Source organism: Centruroides vittatus, unplaced genomic scaffold, assembly GCF_030686945.1.
Source record: "Centruroides vittatus isolate TY-2023 unplaced genomic scaffold, ASM3068694v2 contig_882, whole genome shotgun sequence".
NCBI classification, from domain to species: Eukaryota; Metazoa; Arthropoda; class Arachnida; order Scorpiones; family Buthidae; genus Centruroides; species Centruroides vittatus.
This window is the reverse complement of record NW_027122574.1, coordinates 2,869,597-2,886,222: the sequence shown is the minus strand read 5'-3', so window position 1 is coordinate 2,886,222 and position 16,626 is coordinate 2,869,597. Positions and strand designations below refer to the sequence as shown.

General features: G+C 30.0%; 1 protein-coding gene and 1 long non-coding RNA gene across 3 annotated transcripts in view; one reads left to right on the top strand and one right to left on the bottom strand.

Annotated features, from left to right (window-relative positions):
- Positions 1-16,626, top strand: part of LOC136983464 (uncharacterized) — a 370,671-nt gene that overhangs the window by 239,780 nt on the left and 114,265 nt on the right. The gene's annotated exons all lie outside the window — the stretch shown is intronic.
- Positions 3,230-16,626, bottom strand: part of EloC (elongin C) — a 37,171-nt gene continuing 23,774 nt past the window's right edge. For both annotated transcript variants that reach the window (XM_067280213.1, XM_067280214.1), the window contains exons 3-4: positions 15,039-15,087; positions 3,230-4,563 (exon numbers count right to left, since the gene is read on the bottom strand). In XM_067280213.1, the coding sequence (XP_067136314.1) occupies positions 4,422-4,563; positions 15,039-15,087 (191 nt within the window). In that variant the 3' untranslated portion in view covers positions 3,230-4,421. The remainder of the gene's footprint in view (positions 4,564-15,038; positions 15,088-16,626) is intronic.

The following is a 16,626-nucleotide window of genomic DNA, read 5'->3' as shown; positions in this document are numbered from 1 at the left end:
AAAGGGAACATCGTCATCTCATCCAATCAGATTGTCCTGAGCTTATTGTCATTGGCTTGTCTTTCACCTTGATCAGCATCCTCTCCCTCTACCACATGTATGTAAAAAATTTACTGACCACAAAACTATCAAACACATTTTCTGTCCTTATGTTGTTAGAACATTGCTACTTCCATCCTTTTACCCACTTAAACCTAATTGTTCTGCATATGTGACTAGATTGTTATTGAAATACAATCAACTGGTGTCTGATCCTGACAAACTTTTATACTCAACCATCTATTGACAATAATCACAAATCCTCACAATACTACAGGCATAATAGGGATGATGTCCTAGATACATTAATCATGAGCAGTTTATGGCAGACAACTGTAATCTGTAAGGGATGTCATTTAAGTCTTAACCAGAAGATCAAGAAATCAATCCATTTCCTAGATATACAGTTTATCTTATAGGATGATGAAATCAATAGGAACATTTGTCTACATTCTATCCTTTTGTTCATATATTCTACCTTTTTGATCCAAAGTGCTATAAAATGGTCTTTCTTGCATTATTACAGCTCTTATACTACTAAAATTGGAGATTAATTTGTCCAAAAGGATTATACAGTCAAACCTGTTTTTATGCGCTCTTTTTATGTGCGATTTTTATTTGTGCGGTATAGTTGGCGACTAGTCTCGTGCGATTCGTCATGTCTTACGTTGACTTATTATAGCTAAATAAACTTATTATAGCATAAATGCACTTATTATAGTAATATTATTGCATGAATATGCAAAAAATAAAATAATTTACTTTTTAAGTCAACAAAACACCACCTGGACAAAAATATGTAAAACAGACGATAGACCAGACGATGCAGTCAAGTGCTGACATCTGTTGTCAATAAATTCTATTTCGTACGGTTTTGAGTTATTTTCTATGTGAGACTTTTTTATGCGGTCCCTGTTGACCGCATAAAAAAATATTTTTTTAATTGTGTCGCAAAAACTATTATTTACAGCCATTCGTGAAGTTTCGTGAGATTTTTTTTAATGCGGTCCCTATCCCCCGCATAAAAACAGGTTTGACTGTATTCATGTATGTTGGCAATACTTTTAAACAATAGAGAGATTCAAATTATTAGATCCTATCAGAGTTGGTTCACTCTACTTGCATGTAAGAGACAGCACTTTTACATATTCCAAAGCTTTGGCCTCTTATTTTTAAGAAACTGTGAAAAACCATAACTCAGATAGCCTATTTAAGTTAATCTCATTGTACCAGACTTAAATCTGGCATAAACATGATTCCTGCTTCTAATATAAAACACGAGCACATATCAAATACACTTTCTAGATTGCAGGAACTCAACCATGACATTTACAAAAAAGGATAACACAGCTCTGGTTTCATTTGTAAAGTTGGTTGGTTTTGTTGTGCATTGGAGCAAGGTAAGGTTATTAGATACAATATTCAATCCATGAAAATATAGATTACATATATAGACATAAATTGATTAATGTACCAATACAAACAACTGACAAAAGTATATAAAAATTAGTTGCAGTAATTGTTTAATTTGTGCACTTTCCAAACTTTCTATTCAAATGTTTGCAATGGATTTCTAAAAAAGTTTTCTTTTATATTCTTTAATACAATCTGGAAATATTTTCACATTATTTAATGAACTGCTTTGAACATAAAACATTCCTTGATAAAATTAACATTAACACTTGATAGTGAAATATTTATTAGATTTTTTGCAAGAATAAAATACAAGGTGTCTAAAAAAATGTACACACGCTTTGTTAATAACTTCTATTTTCTTAATTTTCTAAAGATACAAGCTATCAAAGAGCATATATACATTTTTTGGGATACCCTGTATTTAATTCTTATTCAAGAACTATTTTTAAATTTAAACTTAAACAGTAGAATCCACTTGTAATTAGACGATGTACCAAAACAATAATTTCATTGTTAAAAACATATTTTTAATACTCAACTGGTCAAGTTATATATTTATTTTTAATGTCAGTCCATAAAATTAGAATTTCCACTACTTTTCTCATTTAGTCACCCTATTTAATGTTATGATAACCGACTTGATAAGTGAATCTGAAATGATTAGAAATACAATAGAATCAACATATCCTAACGTTCACCAAAAGACAATACCAAACACCGGTTTGTGAAATTATACAATGTCAAATTATATTCACCTATCACTGTTGACCCATCTAACAGACTTGGGAAATGGTGGACTAAATCCAGAGGTTCTGATATTCTGCTCAATTTTATAGCCTGGAGTCAAGGATATAACATGAACAAAACTAGAAAGCAATTTCTGTTCAGGAGCAGAAATAAGTTATATTTTTAGAACATTGCCTCTCAAACACTATGCTCATAGACTAGTGTTTTTTGATTCCGAGCAACCAGTATTTGAGAAATTAAACTAGTAATGTCATTCACAAATGCATTTTCTTTTAGTTTCCAATTTTAGACAGAATTAGTAAGTATATAAAACAAGATTTGGTTATTATTTTCACGTTTTATTGTTATTTAGAAGTTTTAAATTTTTTTAAAATACTCGATACTTATCCTTTCTAAATTTTTTAAAACATTTTTTTCTGTATTACATTAACAAAACCATAAAATTTTATTGCTTTGTTGTAGCAGTGTTTTTCAACTGCCGGTCTGCAGAAAAATATTTGATGGTTGATGTTGGTGTAGCTGATTACGGGTGACATTTAAATAGTAATCTGGAGTTACTGTACAAAACAAATTATATATAGTAATTCATAGTTGCATATAGTCACTGGTCCACACAAAATTATCCGTTATTTTACTGGTTTGTAATGAGAAACTGTTTTAGAATATCAAAATGTGATGATTAGAGCATAGTGTTCCTTGTAGGCAGCACATTGATCTGACTTGTTTCCCTCATATTTATCAAATTTATTTACAAGACTTTTATAAGTTGATCATGCACCTTTGAACACAAGGTCATGGGCATTATTGGACCACCATTTTCATTATAGAAAATCAACAGGACGTAAAAGAATACAAACAAGAGAAATATAGAGATTCTTTTATTACATAAAAGATTTTTTTCTTGAAATATCTTTAAACCATTTGAATATTAATTTATGTACCAATTCGTAGATTATATTTCCATAACACAATAATTTTATTATTTTCAAATTTATGTTGTGAGAAATTCTAAATGATGAGAAAAAAATTACTGTGATAGAATAATTTATTTTTCATAGTCACTACACCACTTTCATCTATTACATATATCAATCAGATGTAAAGATATCAGTCAATCATATTGGACAACAAAAAAATGATTTAATCTTTGCTGTACAAATATTGCCACATTCTTCAATTTTTTTTATTTTATTTTTTATTTCAACTTAAGGGCTAGATGAGAAAATACTTTACAACAATGGTAGTTATCTACCCAAAAGGATTTTGTACACGGAAATTAAAATCAGCTTCATGTTCATCAATATATATTTTTTCTTTTTTTTTTATACATCAACAAAACAATTATCACTAAAAGATTTGATGAATTTAGTTTTGTGCTATCACAGGTAGAATGTTTGATGGAGAAGATTCCAACTCGTACAAATTAAAAAACCCCCGTCAACTATTATTAATCATCATTATATAAAGCAACGTTTGTCTGGCAAGCAACTAATATCCAACAAATGAACTAATTTTTTTCAAAACAAACAATCTGTCCTACAAACAAAAATGTTCTACTTGAAACTTTACACCACCAATTTCAGTTGTTGAAATTAAAAATTTAAATCAAAATTGGTAGACATTAAAGTTATATTTTATAACAGTAAGTCAAACACCAATCTACATAAATTCGTCTGTCAGATTCTACATCTGCAATTGCAAATAATTTTGCCTGGAACTCTTGCAGTCGGATTGCGGGCGAGCAGACAATGGTCGACGACATCGTAAAAACAAACAGGCGGAAGTGTCTAAATTGCATAGTTAAATCAAATAAAGAAATTTGACGTATAAGAAAACTTTATATGAATAAACTTATCGCAATTCGTTTTTAATATCATAAATATTTAGACATTCAATTTTTAAGCAGATACACATTAGAGGCACAATACACTCACTCTCATTTGCAAACAGTTGAAAATTTATCATTTTTTTTTTCTAATGTTAGAACAATCTTATAAACAATATCACTTTATACATTTAGTTACATAGGATTAAAACTGAAAATTTAGAACAAAGTTTTTTCATATGCAAATCGAACAATGGCACATTATTTTTTTATTTTTAAATTTTGTAGCAGTGCAAGACAGGAATCCCTGCAGATCTGGTGTTGATAAAGCATTCTAAATTTAGCAGAAATAAGACAGAGCAATCTGTCATCCGTATACTTAAAATAGCAAACATCAGCAGTCAAGAAAATTGGCTGCTATCAATAACTCTAAGGCAATCTCAGAAGCAATTGGAAACTCTGGAATTTCTGTAGAACTGTTGGTATAGCGAACTTTATAGGTGAAATACTGACAGACTTTTTGCAACACATGAGACCTAAAGAAAAAAAAATCAAAAATTAAATCAATACATGGAATTGGATATATTGATGCAATTTGCAGTCTTATTTTATATTATGAAAAAAATACAACCTTACACTTAATGAAATGCACTTGGTGTCCGAAAGTTAAGAAAAAGTAAAAAAGCAGATAAAAAGAAAAATCTTTATTCCAAACCAATGAAACTTTTACAGAGAATGGGGTGTAACGAAAGACACTAGCATAGGGAAATGCATAGAAAATGATCAATAAACAAGAATTTCAAATCACTAACTGTAGAAAGATTTGAATTTTTTTCCTCTGAGTGATGAGTTAGCAAGTTATTCATTTATCAGCAAATTCAGACATACATTTACCAAATTTTGTGGCTAAATGACTACAAATACTACAAAAGGACGTTAAAACTAGATATCCCTCATACAATATGGCATTCCTACAATAAGATTCAAGAATTGGGGAAATCCCCCATACAACACAGTTTGAGAACAGACATCCCTGTACAAAATGTCACAATTTTTATATTAAAAACACTGTCATTTGATATTTTTAAAATACAAGCAAGCATGCGTGTTGTCTCATATTTGTCTATAGATTTTAGAATATAAAATTTTCATCATCATTGTTTCATGCCTTTCACCCACTTTAATGAGAACTGATTGTACAATTTTTTTTTTTCTAATTTAAATATATTATAACTTTGGATCAATTTACGAACATTGGGATATTAAACCCCTTGTAAAATTAAAACAAGTTCTTGCTGTATATGTAATTTATTTTACTTATAATAATAATAGTTAAATGTCATTAAATACATTGCAAATGTAATTGAATTATACATTTATTTAATATCCCACAGTTCTCTGTAATTTAATTTTTATTGCAATTTTTCAAAATTGGCTTATCTAAAAACAAAAAAAAATTGTTGCCAACTCCACAATGAAAAAGTCCATTTATCCATTATCAATTAAATATCAGGAAAACCTATAAGAGAATATGTGGTTTGTCCTCATTACACAATGAAGTGTACTGAATAGACTTTACTTATATCTATCTTTATTTTGCTGTTTAGGTGCCGATATGCATTTTGGGCACTCATCCCTCTTCTGTCAGCATTTTGTTATTCCATATTTAATGAGGTGAGAATGCCATGTGTTTAGATGTTCTATACAGTATTAAATATGGAACAACAAAGCCAACAGAAGAGAGGCGAGCAACTGAAATGCATATCAGCACCTAAACAGCAGAATAAAGACAGATGTAAAGTAAAGCCTGATATCTAGTGAGTATGCTTTACTGTGTAATAAGGATAAATATAGATAAGAGAGAGAGTTTCAAATTGGAAAAAAAAAAAGAATATGGCGATACAAATTCAACTTAGTATCACTGTTTGTTTTCCTCTGAAATTGTTACTGAATTATCATAAAGTGCTAAACTGAAATCCATCAAACATTAAGAATTACATATAATCATGATGTTTACATACAAGTTTGAAGCCAAACAATTTGGAAATTGTTTGGCTTAATATACAGTAAAACCTGTCTATGGTGACCACCCACAGTTCCTTCAAAAAGTGGTCTTTTAGACAGGTGGTTGTCCAATACAGGTGGTGCTGTAATATCGTATTTCTGCATGTATTTTGCACACAGATATGGCTTTTAGTCATATCTGTAGCAATCTAGCCATATATACTAAGCAAAACTTGGTGAGCAAAAATAAGCAAATTTTTTCAACGATAGAACTATATTGGTACTGTATTTTATTCTTATCCGATAACTCGATTAACAGGAGTTGTCATGATTTTATAAGACAGATTTAATACAAGTATTTTAAAGTTTAATACAGTATTCACATTTTCTCAATTATAATGCAAATTTTCTTTTTTCTGAGATAATTCAAGCTGTTAAGTCCTCAGTTACGTGTATTACATCATCGATATATACGCATGTGGTATCTCTCCACCACTTTGGTTTTGGTTTTTGTTACTTTAATTTTATTTTAACTTTAAAAAGACTGTATTTTTAAATATTTAATATTTTCTTAAATACAATAAAAAATTGTTAATTAATAATAAAACGATTCTATTATTTCTTTTCATAATATGATTTCATTACATCAATGACAATTGCGGAATCGAAAAAGAAAGGTTGCCTGTAAAACTGATTTTGTGTTAATGTGTTTATTGTTTGCGTGTGAAAATTACTTGAAATATTGTTTTTCTAAAAATATCGCAGAAATAAGGTAGGTTGATAAATATTGGTTGTTGTATAGATTACTCCCAGTGGAATTTCAGAACTTTGAGTATATATCTGAACTGAGGGGACCGAGACGAGTTCAACGGTACCCTACTTTTGGACTGGAGACAAAAAGTAACAAAGTTATCATATTTATGATTTCTTGCCTTTCACAATGCATTCTACACCATTTTAGAGTTTTCCATGGTAATGTATTAGCTAACTAGGGACAGTCACCTCCCGGAGAGGTAGGTTAGGTTTTTTGGACAAGCCGCGAAAGCAACACATAGTACTAGCTGACCACAAGCGATAGCGAGTGTGTCGGTGGCTGAGAGGCCTTAGGCCCGGAGGTCGAGGAATGCAGGGGTGTGCGAAAAGAACTTACTCCAAATGCAGATGATCAGTGTGCCCGTGGATCAACATCTGCCTCTATTGAAGGTGAGTGTACAATCTGTTTTCTTGGCCTTTTATGTGAGCAGTTTTCTTTAGTCTTTGCCAATGGTCTTTAGAATATATGGCTGGCTTGTTGAACTGTCTGTTAAACATGGCTTAGCAGAGAGAGCAACATGACTCCAGATAGCAACGCAAGCTGTTAAAGTTTGATTATCAATAAACATGATGAGATAATGAAATACTTCTTTAATGGGACAAGATGTATAAAGAATCAGAAAGCGCCACCTAGTGAAAAACTCTAAAATGGCACAGAATGCATTGTGAAAGGCAAGAAATCGTAAATATGATAACTTTGTTATTTTTTGTCTCCAGTCCAAAAGTAGGGTACCGTTGAACTCGTCTCGGTCCCCTCAGTTCAGATATATACTCAAAGTTCTGAAATTCCACCAGGAGTAATCTATACAACATCCAAACTATTTATTGCACATGTATTGTATATTAGCTTCAAAAAAATAAATTTTATCAAACAATGAGATCAGCTGATTAATTGTATCACGTATACAATATTTTATACCCAAGTATATCTACGGTAAAATAAATTTCGTTTTCCCACAGTTAAACTTCGCTGCTAATTGCTGTTGTGATAAACCATTTTCACTTTCTCTGATAACCTTAACCTGATCTTTTAACGACAGCACTTTGCATTTCTTTTGTTTTTCAGACAATTTCGAACAGACTGAAATGAATTTCCTTTGTTGCTAGACTAATTCATTAACACCTGCACCTAATTTCAAGGGTGGGCGAAGTGCCCAAGGTGTGTTTGAACAAGAGTTTAGTCCAAGGATCGCCAAACTTTTTTGATTGTTGACCCCCTACAAGTTTTCGAAACCTCACATTGACCCCCCAAAAAATTTGTGTTACAAGCAAAACAAAGCACTTGCTATTTTAATACATTTCTTTTAATTTTGCATTTTTTTTCATTTATTGTATATTTGTTAATAATAATTTTTGTAACTGAGAATCAGTGAGACAGATAAGCTTGATCCTTAGCTCCCCCTTATCCTTAGCTTAAGCTTGATAATCAACCCCCTAATAATGTTATATCGACCCCTGGTTTAGACTAATTCATTATATTAGGAGGGGGAAACGTTGAGATGGTTCAAACAATAGTTTAGACGAGGAAGTGGTTGCATATTACAGTTGTTGTATGTTGTTTCAAACCAAAAATTGATGCCCACTGTCGTGTTACACAGGTGGTCGTTTAATACAGGTAACTTATACAAAGACTATGTATAAAATATTCTGTGCCAGAAATTTTTGCCCATTTTGACAGATGCCTGTCGAATGCAGGTGGTGGTTGCCTAAGCAGTTTTTACTGTATATAACTATCGAGTTTGGATGTTTATATTGATAAAAGTTTTAATTTAAGAATTTAAAAGTATGTGCTATAAGTATTAGGGATTAATTCAACATCAAAAATAACAACGAGAATATTACATATACATCTTTCCCCTATATTAAAGACACACATGAAAAATACAGAAATGTCTTCAGAAAAAATGGTATTATAATAGCAGCCAAACTAAAAAATAAAATTAAAAACAGCATCAACATCAATGAAATCAAAAATGAAAACAAACTAGACGAAACAGGAGTGGTGTATGAAATAAAATGTACAGTACATGCAAAAAACCAGTAATATACATAAGAGAAACAGGAAGACAACTTAAGACCAGAATTAAAGAACATGAAGCAGCAATCAGACTTAAATATAACCAATCACTGCAGCAAATTCGGATGCACAATCGATAAAAAAAGTGTAAAAATAATCCACAGGGAGAAGGACAACTACTTACGAAAATTCAAAGAACACTTTGCAATAGTCAACAAAAGCAACACAATAAACTTAAATAACGGCATGGAGATAGACATAGTGTGGGAGGAAATGGGAGGGGTTTAAAAAACAAAAATAAACTGAAAGGAGGACAGTCAGAAATGCCTCGGGGGACGGTGACATCAACACCTCATAATAGAATGGCCTTAAAAAAAGGTTAGTACCGTATAATATTAACAATAATACAATTTGAAATAATCTCTTGTAATAATTTGTGTTAAATTAATCTAAATAATGTAATAATTGTAATAATTCCTTATGACTAGTCCAAAAAAACTGTAATAATCTTCTATAACTTGTATATATATATAAAAAAACCCAACTACAATAATCAATGTAACAAATGTGTTCTCTACCAATTGTAGAAAAGTAACACCTGATGAGGGGCGCAAAATAAACGGAAAAGATTGCACCCGAAATGCATAGTGAAATAAAGAATGATGTGAATAAAACCAAATAGTCTTTGTCTCTGATGAAATGCGGTATAGACGAAATAACTACGGTTAAACTAACTGTGAAGTTAAATAAATTAATTTTTTTGGAAAAAGAAAATTTTTTTCAAGGGAAATTAAAAGTATGTGATTTGGTGATTAAGAGCAGAATTTACAATGCTAAATTCTACATTTAATAATTCACAGATATCGTGAGAATTGTATTTCCTTTGGAATTAGCACAAGGTTGCTGTTGAGAATAAATCACAAGAACTTTCTTTTTGATGGAAAAACGTAGGTTTATTTTCTATAATTTAAAAGGATATGCATTTTGGGCTTAATGCCCCTCTTTAATCCTATTTTTGTATTCATATGTTAGATATACAGTAGAGCGTCGTTTATCCGAAAACCGGTCAACCGAAATGTCGGTTAACCGAAAGCTTTCCAGTCGGACTGTGTTGTGCTGAATTGAACGTTTTTGATACTAGATTAACTTCTAAAGTATAATATTTTTGTTTTTATATTTTTCAATATATTTATTTTGTTTGTACAAAATAAAGAAATAATTTTTAACGATACAATAGCCTCGATTATTATTATTATAAAAATTTTCATTAGGCTTAAAATTGACGAAAATTCAACACGAAGCAACACGCAACGGAGAGAAATTTCAACATCGGATAGGTTAATATATTTTTTCGTACATAATCGGTAATCCAAAAAAATCAGTTATCCAAACAACCCCAGTCCCCAATTGATTCAGATAAACAACGCTCTACTGTAATTTAATACATTCTGTAATTTCTTACATAATTTTTTGCCAATATATTTAATAAAATAGGACTGAAGAGAGGCATTAAGCCCAAAATGCATATCCTTTTAAATTATAGAAAATAAACCTACTTTTTTCCATCAAAAAAAAGAGTTCCTGTGTGATTTGTTCTTAACAGCAACCTTGTGCTAATTCCAAAGGAAATATAACTAATAGAGTGAATAGTAAGCAATCAAGTATCATGAGGATCCTTTCAATATTTATGTGCAAGATCCATTCATGAGTATTCATTGATACTATTTAGGAGGGCATTATATCAAGGTTTGACTGCATGTAATTTACAGATTATAGAAAGACTCAAAAGTTTTAGTAATGAATAAAATTAGAAATAATTAAAAATTCAACAATATCAGGAAATAATATTGTAAAATATACGTATCTATTAGACAGGCAAACTATATATGTAATATATAGTCTATTTCTACTTCAATGATAAATTTACTTGAAGCAGAAATAACACTCCATTGTGCAGAATATATTTAATTAACCAAATTACAAAGTTTAAGGAAAAATTTGAGGTCAGTTTAAGTTTATAGTTGGGCTAGAAAAGAAAAATATTGCAAGATTAGTGGAAATATATTTTAATCTTACATTATTGTATTGTAGACAAATACACAAAAATTCTAATTTTCATTCCTTTCTGACTTACGAAGGATAAATAACTTCAATTCTAAAACATTGTTTACACAATGAAATAAAATTTATGATCGGTCAGCATTTGTTTTAAGTTTACATTATTATATAATTTAGAAATATTCATTACAAAGTCCTTACAGGCAAGAGCGTTGCCGGCCAATGGGCCAGGGGGGGCAAGATGATGTAAATTGATAGAGGATATGAATTATATGTAGGTAAAATAAAAACGTTTCATAAAGTTTTAATCACTTACTATGTACTGGAAAAGAAATATCTTAATTAAAACATTTTTTTTTAAAACTTACAAGAAGCCTAAGATTATTTTAATTAAAACTTAGCATTTAAATAATTTTTTTCAAATTTCTAGGGTTCAGCTGCCCCTCCTGCCTCCTTGCTTACAGGGTCATTCCTAACTCAGAATACAGCATAAAAAATGCAGACGTTTTAATATCAAAATTAGAGAAAGAAGAAACCTTGCTGGAATATTATATAAATTAATGAGCTTGATATAACATCGATGTATCCTTCTATCAATGAGATGATTATACAAGGCTTGTGTAAGTATGATGTTCCAAATTATTTAAAAGACTTAATTAATTTTGCACTGGTCAATAACTATTTTACAGTAAAAGAAAAATTTTATCGCCAAACGGATGGTATTTCCATGGGTTCAGTCATAGACCCAAAATTAGCAGAAAGCTATATGTTAGATATGGATAAAACATGAAATTTAAAATGCATTATAATTTTTACACGGTATGTTTATGATATATTAATTATATATAATAGTATAACAACAACACCTGATCAAATATTGAAACAAGCCAATGAGATTAACTCAAATATTAAATTCACCCAAGAAACTGAAAATTGTAATAAAATAAATTATTTAGATATAACAATTACAAGATTTATAGATCATCTTGAATATTGTAAATTCGAAAAACTATGTAGTGTTAAAAAAGTTATGAACTTTAAATCATATTGCCCTGTAAATCAAAAACATAATATATATTTAATAGAAATAAGAAAGATATTTTCCAGAATGACAAAACCGGATATGAGAGAATACGAAGTTAAAACAACACATAAGAAATATATTTTAAATGGATATCCAAAGAAAATATTAAATAACTGGTATAATCATTTCATATTAAATAGATATAAGGTGAAAGAAAAAAATGAAATCAAAAAGTATGTATCGTTTCCTTATATTAAAGGTATATATTAAAAATATAATTTCTTTAACCAAATTTTAATTGAACTGGCTCCAACACAAAATAATAGGTTATCTGAATTTATGATAATAGAAAGTATTAAAAAGAACCCATTGGAGGAGGAGGGAGTAGTCTACAGACTCCAGTGTACGTGCATTGCTCCAAGTTTCTATATTGGGGAAACGAAGCGGAAATTGAAGACCAGATTGTTGGAACATCTAGCAGCCGTGAGACTGAAGGTTAATATTTCTCCTACTTTCCAACATTGTTGTAATAATAATTGCCAAATTAATGTTAATAATGTAAAAATTGTATATAAAGAGAAAAATATTGTAAAAAGAAAACTCAAAGAACACTTTGCTATAATTATGCAAAATAACACTGTTAATTTGAATACGGGTGCATTAACAACAGCATGCTGGGAAACCTTTGTCAGGTATATGAGTTGTAACCTTGGAAACCAATGATGGATAATTGTCAGAACTTGAGAAATAACCCTACTGAAGAGGCCATGTTATCTGGCAAAATGCATTTAGAGCAGGGGGTGGGGAACTTTTTTAGCCATTACCCCAAAATATATTTGTGTAAGTCAACATTACCCCCTCATTTTGAAAAGGAGAAAATCGATACAAATTTAAATTAAACACTATTTATTGAATCATTTTACACTGAAAATAAAAAAGTTCCATGGAAATAATAAATAATAGAAAACCAAATAAAATGATCATTTTGGAACACAATAATTTTATTGAAAACTTTTACTCTCTAGGTTTTAGAGAAATTCCTTATTACCCCCAATAATTTCATTTTTATCCCATTTGGGGTAATTTATCCCGGTCCCCAACTGCTGATTTAGGGAATATATCAAAGTAATAAAAGTGCTTCTCTCTGCAAAGCTGGTTTGTTTTTACTTTTTAATTTTATTTCATTGTGTTAACAATATTTTAGTATTAAAGAGTTATTTATCCTCTAAGTCAGAAAGGAATAAAAATTAGAATTTTCGTGTATTTGTCTACAATACAATTACGTAAGATTGATATTTAATCTGACTCCATCATTTTAAATAGTTTATTTAGAATATATATTAATGTTTTTACACTTTTAGTACTAATATTATGCAAGAATAATAAAACTAATAAATAAATTTTAAACTGCAGAGACACAGTGTATTCTATATTGAATTTTGAAGTTGATTCTTAGAAAACATTGACTTTTCACTACAGAAATACTACAAAGACAAATATTAATTTAAATTACAAAAATTAACAGCAGCATATAACTGACAATACCCAATCTAAAGTAAAATTAAACACAGTAAGACCCTGCTTAACGCTGCCTTGATATAATGCGGTCTGCTCAAAGCCTAAAAACAAGCTAAAAATTTACACTGATTTAAATTATTGCAGCATTTCATTGATTCATATATAATATGATTATTTATAAACATGAACCAATCAGCAAAAGGTGCCAAAAAAGTATACTTTCTTTAAATCTATGTTTGCTTGGTGCAATTTTGGAAAAAATATATCATCATGGATGCCACAGGCAATATCGACTTTGCATGGCAAGATATTAACGTGCTAAATAAATGCATGAACGAATTGTGGAAGTAGTTATGGCTGAAGGTATCCAAGAATTCTCAACAAGAAGAGCCTATTGCTTTATCATTAGGTTGGCCAAAGTCAACCTAATCGATACAGCAGGACTAGGAGATGTAGACGTGCAGGATATTGAGGAGTTACAGCAGGTTTCTGCTGAGAGCTTTTCCAACGACAACCTTCAAGAACTGGCAGAACAAGGAATTCATGTAAAACTGGAGAATAAAGATTCTGAAAATGAAGAACCCAAAGAATTTCTCTACAGATTTCCTTAGTAAAAGTTTGGTAACAATAACCGAAATTGTTGATCAAATTGTAGCAAATGATCCAGATTTTGAAAGGAGTGCAAAAGCAAAACGAAGCGTTTTGGACACGATCTTCCGCTACCAATATTTGCTTCAGGAAAGAAAAAGAATGCAACAAATGACACTAGACGACTTAATCGCAAAAAACAAGAATTTCAGAAGAGCCAGAACATTCGTCACAAAAATGAACTTTACATTTCTGTGTGCATATGTTTGTGTGTTATTTAACATATATCATTATTATGCAAAATTAATATAAAAATAACTTAAAATTAAAGTAAAATTTGTTTATTTTTGGTCGCGTGTTCCCCTATCCCTATTTACTCTATGTTAAAATGACCCCATTTAACGCTGTTTCGCTTAGCACTTTGTTGTCTAGGAATGCATCCCCCATGTTAAGCAGGGTCTTTCTGTAATTTTAAATTGTATATCACTGATTATGTGAACTGTCTACTTAATGTTTGAAAAATATGTAGTCCTGACAAGTTTAAGGATGCACAATTAAACATCAATTTTTTAAAACTTTTTTAAATGATAAGAATTGCATTTTGGACCCATGCATGTAAATAAATATTTGTGTAAATTCATAGTTTCATTTTATTAAAAAAATACATTAAAATTTAAGGAATTGTTCTGCAAACGTAAAATAGTCATCAATGCAATATAATGAATAATGAAAAATAGCTCTAAATTCTCTTATCTAAGATTTATCTTTGCTACCTATATTGTATGATTACTTCAAAATGGTATAAATTGCAAATGCACTAGACTTGTTATTTATATTCATCTAAATGATTCCATACTTGTGAAAAAATGAATTATTTACAATCCAATTAAAAAAGAAAAAAAGAAACTTATAGTTCATGTTTCAAGAAAAACTGTTAACTAGCCTTTAGCATTTAAATGTTTACACTATAACAAAATAAATTTACTTACGGAATCTCTCTGAAATTTACTTCATTTGTCTCATTCTCTGCAAACTGACCTAAAGACGGGGGAAGAAATTATTCTTAGATCATTTGCTCCCAATCAATTTAAAAATATAGTTTAAAAGTAAAGGCTTTCCAATCAAATATATCCAGGATGTTCATTGATTAAATGTTAAAGCTTTGACAAGGAAGGGAAGACCAAGGAAAATTATAATGCAAAATGACCACAGTCTTATTCAATTAAGCTTGAACAACCAGTTTGAAAGTTATGAAAAATTGAGACCTAAGTGGCACCTATGGTACTTATGTCTCAATGTGCATTGACTACACACAAAAACTTTAGTGAGTTAGTTTTATATTTTTTATTCTCCTGATTTCGTTACTTGTAAATACAAGAAACAAAAAAGTTTGTTGACTTTGCAGTTTCTATCTATCTTCTCACTCATATGTAGAAAGATACTGATATTTAATTCAGTCAAGAATTTTGAATTCCTTATGAAACTGTCTTCAAAATGATGTATTATTTATTGTCTAGAATTAGTATTACATTTCAAATGAGTTCAAATGCTAAAAATACATATTTACATAAGATGTTGCAGGACTTTTGCACTAAGTTGTATCTTAATGTCTTAGATATATAAAGGATAAATCTGTGTTGACAATTATTACAGAAATGTATATATGATAGATTTCAAATTCTTAACAAGTCTCTTGAACATTCACAAATTAAATTTTATTAAAATTTTTGAAATTAATATCAGTCTATCTTATATTATGTGGTGCAATCAAAAAGAAACTAGACTGTTTCTTCTGTTCAACAATGGTGAAAAAAAGACTACTTTGCATTATGAATTAATAATGACCTTAGAAACTTGAGCATCAGTCTGACAAATAGGGCTGAATTTTCCAAGCCAAATGCTTACTACACACAGTTTTGTAACATTGTGTTAGTGTCATGCTGCAATTCAAGAATGGACTTGCAAGTCAGGAGTGCAACAAATATCATGTTTACCAAGATTTTTCAATCTTAAGGAGATGATATACTCAAAATTTGTTCCTTCAAGTCAGATAGTGAATTCAAACTTTTAAAGAAACAGAGGACATTTGTCACAAAAGACAAGAACTGTAGTACAACTGAACATGGCTTCATCATAACAAAACTTCTGTGAAGTCTTTAAAATGCAAGCATTTTTGGTGAAAAACAAAGTTTTCCCCACCTTTCCTACTCACTGGATTTAGCCTCTTGACTCTTTTTTGTTCTCTAAAATGAAATTGAACCTCAAGTAGTGGCATTTTGATAGTCAAGGAGATTCAGTCTGAATTTCAGCAGGTACTTTGGAATTTTCAAAAACCTGGCTTTCATTTGAGGCTTGGCAGTAGCAGTGAAATTACTGTACAAATGCAGGAGGACTATTTTGAAGGAAATGGCAGTCAAATTTAAATTACTTAAGTATTAAAATTTTTATAGAACAGATCTGGTTTATTTTTGATTGCACATAGTAATTTATTATTGATATGAATAAACATCTAGCTTATACTTCTAAGTTAAAGTTCACATTTCAATTATAAAGAGAGGATCACAACTATTGATTTAG